At 30.2% G+C, this 8,592-nt stretch overlaps 1 protein-coding gene across 1 annotated transcript; it reads left to right on the plus strand.

Moving 5' to 3' along the window:
* The first annotated feature begins 2,834 nt into the window (after positions 1–2,834).
* On the plus strand, positions 2,835–3,928 carry LOC112686722 (THO complex subunit 4-like). The gene is made up of 4 exons (XM_025559134.1): positions 2,835–2,909; positions 3,358–3,505; positions 3,572–3,676; positions 3,768–3,928. Exons 1-4 carry the CDS (start codon positions 2,835–2,837, stop codon positions 3,926–3,928), a joined length of 489 nt encoding a protein of 162 aa, XP_025414919.1.
* Positions 3,929–8,592: the final 4,664 nt, after the last annotated feature.

Raw genomic sequence — 8,592 nt, forward strand, 5'->3', positions numbered from 1 at the left:
ATTATAAAGAAACGCAAGAAACAGATGACTATAATATAATAATCAACCCAGTAATTAATGTACCTATATCATCTTTAGGTAATGAAATAAATGAAACGGATTCTAGTTGTAGTGATACTGAATCAATTATTTCATCTAATTCATCAACATTGCCTTTTGATCAAAACCAAATTACAAAAGTCACCTTAGAGGACTGTTCAGTAACGTATTTTGCCTAATACCTTGCTTATAAATATATAAAAAAATTCAACTGTCACTTTTGCCAAAATAATATTTTAACTAGTAAAGATTTAAATGAAATAAATCAAATTCTTTTAATAAATAAAAATTATAGTTCTTTTGAAAATGATAATATCGGACTTAAGGGACCCTCTATTTATTTTAATAAAATAATTAACCATAGTTTGGATATTTTTGAAAAATATTTTGAAAATTATTCCTATAAAAAAAAAAACTTCGTTTTAAATTAATGCAAAAAATAAAAGTGGATGTTTTAATAAACCAGTGGTTAAATGATGGTAACGATTTTAATTGTTAAGAACATAAGTTATTCATCATTGATCACTTATTAATATGTAAAATATTTAAAAAAGCTCAAACAATTTATACTACATCACAACTAGCAAAAGTATCAAAATTAAAAATTTTAAATCATATTTAATTTCATAATTCGTTTGCTTTCATATATCTTTGTTATTATATAATTTGTAAATTGTTATGATGATTTGAATTAATATTATTATTATTATTAAGTCTCTTTTTATAATTATTTATTATTTATTATTATATATTTTATATTTATTTGTTTGAGTAATTATTATTCTTATTTAATTTCTGTTTTATGATTATATTTATTTATTTGAATAAATATTATTATAATTTCTGGGTTTTTATTCTTGTTCCTTCATTAGTAATTTAAGCTTATTTTTTAATTTTTTTTTATTTTGTACTTTACCTACCTACTATTTAAATATTATTATATCTTTGCTGTGGAATCGAATGAATGGAAACACCGAAATGGAATGAATATTGTTTTGTAAGGAATATAAATTATTTCTCTTTACCTGGTTTGTAGGGGATATTTTTTAGGAAATAACATTGACATCGGTTTTATATTTTATTATTATTTGATTTTGTTTTGACTTTCAAAATGAAAAAAAAAAAATTGTAATTTTAAATAGTGTTTAAAGTGTTTTGAGACATACATAAACAAATTGATGTCATACTTTCAAAAATATTATTGTTTATTGTTTTTGTAATGGGTGATTTTACTCTTAAGATTACTCAAAATCATTAAAAACATGATTTTGCGTAAATACGTTTTGTCTATGTTGTGCATGGGCCTGAAATAGAAAACAAACGGTGAGCCAACATCCTCACATTCTCTTAAGGGGATTCGATCCGTGTAGTTTTTAAGGGGTTGAATATAGGCAATTTGTCACACGCGTGCGTGAACGCCATGAGAGTGTGTGTGAAGTAAATGATCACTAGTGTGTGTAATTACCCCACTCATACCCTCTTTCAATATGCCATGCCGGGCCATATTAATCTCGTGTTGCTAATCACCAATGCATCAGCGCGGCGGCAGAACCAGTTTTCCAATAATAATCCGTTTTTACTACTAATACTATTGCCGACGTAATATATATATTAATATCTCATAAAAAGTAGACATCTTTTGAATTATACATTCTATTGCAAATGGGTGATATAAGTTATCAATAAAAAATTCAAATTTTCATTTTAAGTATACATAAGAATTGATCTTATAATTAAATACATTACAGGTTATAAATTTTAACCTAGACATAGGAGAAAATTTCGGGAAACAGTTACAAACCCTTGAACCCCCCCCTGCGTGCGTCGCTGATTATACGTACCATAGATTATAAATATAACATAAGTTTTATTTTTAAGAATTATATAAAACATTTAAATGCTTATTCATTATATATTTTTAAACATAGTTTGATTATTCGCACAAATCGTTCTAAACAAATGTATTGACTTACATTGAAGTATTAGTTCCATAACCAGGTTCATTCTCCAATGCTGAAACATTTCTGTCCGTCTATATAATAAATATTTAATAAATTAAAAATAGCTATCACATACACATCATAATTAATATATAGCTATTTTGATTTACCATGTCAGTTGTATGATTTTCTCGCCATTTTTTAAGTGCATTAAAATTTCCTCGATGTTTTTTTATCAGATATTTTCTGCGACGTTTTTTTGGCAAAACGTTCTGCATAATGTAGATATCACAGAATTTATGTTTTATTTTTATATATTTAAGCTGTACTATAAATCAAATACGAATAAGCTACTATAGCTGATTTCTAAAATTTTCATTTTCATTTACAAAATTACCTATGTCCTATCATTGAGTGTTTATTTATAGGCTTTTGAATTATTGCAATATTTAGCCCAATTTCATTTGGGTATAATATAATATAAAATAAACAAATTGATAACGATGCGGGCATTATAATTAGCGGCGCCACGCCGGCGCGGCAATGATTAGCAGAAGAGGGTTACTTCCACACGCTCTTGCACAAGTCAATACACACTGTTGCTAGGAATATGATTTAGTTCTATTTTTTTCGAAAATAATCAATTTTTTGTCAATCATACTGGTTTCCTTGGTCATCGGATAAAACTTCTAAAAACATATTTGAATTTGTCATGAAGTTTACTTGAAATCGACTTTTTTACATTTTCAAATTATTTTATCAATTTTATATTATTTACATTATAAATTTATTATTATTTTAGATTTTAAAATCATTTTTTTAAGGGTATAAAAATAATAATTCAAAAAAGTAAAAATGTCGTTTTCAAGTCAACTTCATGACGAATTCAAATATGTTTGTATGAGTCTTATCCGATCATTGGGCAGTTCAGTACAATTGGCAGAATATAGGTATATTTTGATAGAAAACGTAATCCGGATCGAATCCCGAATTATTAATAATAATAATAATAAATAATTTTAACGAAGCGAGCTTGTTTTATTCAGAAATCTATTCCGGTATAAACGCAGATAATGATCGTGACGGTCGATATCTATTATTATTATTATTATTGACTATCAATACAATTCATAATCATGATACACCGACTGTCGCGCTACGGGTTTTATTTCTATTATTGATTTATATAATGATATAACGCTTCGTCAATGTGAAATTCCTAACCTAATCTATCTACTTGTATATTCCTTGATAAATTTCTGGATTTAAGAATATTTTAACTTTTGTCTTGTGAATGAATGTTTTGTGTTGGCTTGGAAATTATAATTTGATTAATTTGTGTGTTATATATTAGTTTTAATACTTTTTTTTTTCACAGTTGCTATTCGATGAGTTTGGTCCATTGAAAACTGCAGTAGTTCACAATAATAGATCTGGTAGATCTTTGGGAACAGCTGATGTTGTATTTGGCAGTAAAAATTCCGCATTAAAAGTAGTACGTCAATATAATAATGTGCTGCTTGATGGTATCTATTTCAAATATTTTGTAATTTTATAATTTTATTGTTAATTCATTTTATTGATTATTTAAGGTCGCCTTATGAAAATTGAACTTGTAACTGATTTTTCAACTGTTGCCAACCTTGCTACTCGTCTCAGTAGACCAGCACCATTGTCTGTACGATGTATTGGTGATGGTATGTTCCTATTTTGTACTACGGAATATATTTATTTATATATTTTAAATTAAATTATAATAATAATAATTCAAATTCTTTTTTTTTTCAGGAGTAAGAAGTAACCGGGGCAAACATGGAAATATCCGTGGTAACTCCAGAGGACGTGGCGGTAGAGGTGCCAGGAATAGCGAAAAGAAAATGCCAAACAAAGATGAATTAGATGCACATCTTGATAGATATATCAAATTTAACAAAAGCACGAATAATTGATTTCATGTTTAAATTTTTGACTGTTTTATTAAATAAACTAATGTTCGATAGTTCAAACAGTGTTACTAAGTTATTTGTCAGATGACTTAATAATTTCTTGATAGGTTGATAGTAATTTTGACCTGTTGATCTTCATATTTGGTCTTTAATTGTATATTATGTGATTTTGTACTTCATTATGATTTTTATTATATTTTTATATTCAGTCCCAGACATTTTTGTTTATTTTTGAAACTCAAATTATATACTATAATAACGATTTAATGTGTTAATGCAATTAAGAAGTCCTCTGCTTCCAAAGAGATTAAATAGCTTCCAACTAAAGAGCAATAAATGGCAATAAATTAAAATTCCAAAGACATTGGTGATATTAAAAACTAGACTGAATGCAGAATTGTTTTATAATCAATTATAATTATTTATCAAATTTATTTTGTTTATTCATCTAAGTATATACTATATAAGTATATAAGTACTTAATCACGTTTTTTTATTATTTACCCTATTTAAATATATCACTCAATCCATTTCAAGTGTTAGGTATTTAATTTTTTTTTTCGAAATTTATTTTAAATTTTAACTATCAAGACAGTTATAACAATGAGGAAATGACTATTCAGTCATTTTTGTAGGAAAAAAAATTAAAATTTTAAATTAAACAGTTAGGTACTTAGATATTTGTGTGTATATTTTTACCAGAATTTTGAACGCTTAAATTAATTTTCAGTGGTGTTGGGGGTAGGCAGTGGCACTTTTTTGTATACCCTGTAATAGAGGTCTGCGCACGCCTATGTTCATAACATAGGTAATAAAAAAATGGATTTAAATATATACTACCTACATCAGTAGCTTATCGCTACAGCCTACAACACTATTATGTTAATGATGTACTAAAATTTAAGAAATTATTATAAGACATGGATAACATTCATTTGTGAACCCGAAATCAAAAAAATAAATAAATACCGATTTCTGAAACCGAAATTTAAAAAAATAAATATTGATATTCGAAATCAAAAACGAAATTGCAAAAAAAATCTGATATCAATAATCAAAATTGAAATTAAAATCGAAATATTTTATTTCGATTTCAAGCCCTATTATATTTGCAGACAAACGAACTGAGTTATCATAACAATGCTTTGTAAAAATGGAACTTTGTGAACCTAAAATAGTAATATAGTTTTACATATTTAAATATATATACATATTGGTAAACACGGTATGGTATTTTCATAATTGAAAGCAATAATAGCACATTGCTACAATTGAACATTGTTTTAAACGATTTTAATATGTACATTGCGTTATTCAAATGACGTGAAAAGTTCAGTGGTATTTAAAACGTCCGTTGTTGCGTTGATAATAGCACGAGCGTAGAGAGACGTAAGAGCGAAGAGGGTGTCTATATATTGGCTTAAAAAACGTGCATCAAATGGTTTTATACTTGATGAAATTAACGTTTCCACTCGGTCGGATTTCTTTAATTTAGAAATACGACATGGACGTGATGAGTCGCAACGATATTCTCCTTTTTTACGTTTTTATTTTATTTTTTTATTTTTATTATCATTTCGCTACACGAGAGTGTAGCGATACAACAATGTGTAACATTCGTTAAAACTTTTTTTCCCCTACCATTATCCTTTTTTTTACTTTTCCTTCTCCTGTTCTTCATCATTCGCCCGCGCACGTGGAATGATGCAGAATCGGCACCCTGTCTCCGCTTGTTTTTCACCATCTCTTTCCTCGCCGTCACTCCTGTTTTATCGAAACGTCGAAATGCGTAGTAACGTTTTCGGTTCGACGTTAGAAAACTCATTGAAACCTTTTCGCCGTCGACAATTTCTTTTCATGTAAAATGTGCACTACTGAAATATGTGCATATATATTTAGTTATTCGCGCCTTGCAGCATAGAGGTGTCGACGAATCGGATGACTGCGGTGGTGGCGCGGTTCCCGGTGGTAGGGTAGGAATTCTTCGATACAACACGATATTGGAATTTTCTCGTAGAATTTTTTTTTTTTTTAGTTCGTACACGCCATTATGAGAAAATAATGGTGTCAAGGCCTCGGTAATAACGATGGCGGGTGTACACGCAAATATTGTGCATTCGGGAGAGTGAGTCGACGGTGAGTTATGTGGTCGGGGAGGATAGAAATGGTCACCAGGGGTTATGCTTCCAATCGGACGAAAAGAAAGTGCCGCGCGTGCGCGTTACACCAGGAGCGTAATTTAGGAGGGAGACAAAGGAGCGGTTGCCCCCCTCCACCTGAATCTGTATTTAAAGAATGGATTATATGTAAGATACACATTTCAAATTTTTTTAATATGGATAATTTTATAACGAAATAAAATTACACGTGGCTGTAAATACTGAATTGGGCTTTTGGTCTGGTCTATACTTAGTGAAAAATCAAATAAAACACAAGCGTAACTTTCAAAATACCAATAGGTGTTAAAAAAGAACAACCCAAAAGTCGATTCTAAGTGGATCCGTCATTAGATTAAAAAAAAAAAACACAAATATTAAGGATTCACCTGATTTAAATATTATCAAAAATTTTACTTGTAAATTTTGAGCCTGAATTAAAAAAAAAACTTGAGTTACCTCCCTTAGAAGTAAGTCTAAATACGCCCCTGCGTCCCTATTTGATGCTGCGGGTAGCCGGAGGACGACCAAGGACGAGGCTCGTCAAACAGTGCTGCATTGGTAATATCCGTCAGCGGTCTGTACGTTGTACAATAACGATAAGAACCGCAAAAACGTCGTTATGATCGTCGTCAGCAGTGTGCCCTGACGTTCGTTATACCGTTTGATATTCGAATTAGCAGAATTAATGTTTTTTTTTTTACTGTCTAGTCATCGCAGGTTCCTTTTACACTACATAGTGTTCGAACGCTTCGACCATAACTCGAGAAACACGTGCTTTTAATGTACACACCAGTGTGTATTATAACGGAAAAATGTTTCCAAATTGAAATGATAATAGTCGCACGGAGCAACGGGTCGAAAAACGTATCGATTATGAGGGCGAAACGAGCCGGTTTACTTTGGCCGTGTTTTTAGGACGGATCCTCCGGTCGTCTCTCTCAGCACCGATCGTTTTAATCCGATACGGATTTCGATAATGACACATCATTATAGCATCATTTAAACGATATGATTTAAAAGAGTTTTGGGACGGCATGGGTCATCGCGCGTAATATCGGAAAGGATAGAACGAGACGTTCCATCACCTGATATTGAAAAATTAACCAAATGACTACCACGCGTGATATGACCGCACAAATTTTTGCTACGTGATTGATTGTACATGACAATTATTCACTAATTACCAAATTCCATCACTCGCGATGGAACGAGTATTTATAATGCGAGAGGACAAGACTGTCAATGTGAATGAGGTTTACACATGATTTTATAAACGATGGAGTTTCCTCCAGTAATTTTAAAAATTAGACCACTTTCCTTTATAAATTTAGTACCTTGTACCTATACAAAGGTATTGAAGTGCTTGATTCGTTTTGGTTTTTGATTTTTACGTTTAACAGTTAGAGATAAGGATAGGACGGAGATTACAAACAAGTACCTACTAGCGAAGTTAAAACCAATGATACTGATTTGGACCAACAATTATTTATGGGGGGGGGGGGGTGTTAAGGATAACTCTATAAGTAGTAGAGTATTATCGTCGAAAAAATCGTACATTAGCAAACAGTAGCCAAGTGGTTTCTCCCACTGTGCAATACCACTGCAGATTATACTAAGAGGATGGACTGTGTGTTTTAATTTTCCCACTGGTAGCAAAGGATGGCCTGTCCTCTGTTTTTTTTTTTTTTTTTTGAAAATATTGAAGCAAACAACGAATGCATTGAGACATATAATCTATCACTTGTTTTTGTCATCTACTTAATATATATATTTTTATAAATCATTTACTGAATCATTTGCTTGTTTTTACACGTAAGGTTTTAAATACATGAGATAGAATGGCGCGTTCCAAATCCGTCCTTATTCCTCTTCGTCTAAACGCAGCTATTGTTCGCGTAATTTTACCTATCAGCGCCTGCAGTGCGATTATCGTTTGAAATGAACAGAAACCAAAGAGTGATAGGAAACACCGTCGAATAGTTGCTACGAAGTATTTTTCTAATGAAACACACGATATGCAGTGAATTTGTTGTAAAGGAAAGGGGCTCTGCAAAAACTGATCTGAAATTTGTCGGTTGTTAACTTCTGATTAATGAATAGCGTGATTAATGAACACGTTGTTCATAAATGATATAAAATTGACAAAGAAAATGTTTTGTTTTATAATCGTTTTTCATAAATAATAAACGAAACCGTAATGAAAATGTATTGATTTGGTTTTTTCGAAGACTGTAGAAACTGTATAAATATATTCAAATATTAAAATTAGTATACGAAAATTACGAAATACAAATGTAATGAGGAAAAACAAAATAATAAACGTAAGTATTATTTTATTATACCTTATCATATTTGTTCATTGTATATAATGTACAGATTGTAAATTTTCAATAAACGCCATTTAATAAAAATAAAAAGTAATATTTTCTTCCTCCACGAAAACATGTCTAAACAATTTTATATTAAAAGACACCTAACACCATAAACATAAGTATGTACATATATATT

Source organism: Sipha flava, unplaced genomic scaffold (assembly GCF_003268045.1).
Source record: "Sipha flava isolate LNK unplaced genomic scaffold, YSA_version1 323_pilon_pilon, whole genome shotgun sequence".
Lineage (NCBI taxonomy): Eukaryota > Metazoa > Arthropoda > Insecta > Hemiptera > Aphididae > Sipha > Sipha flava.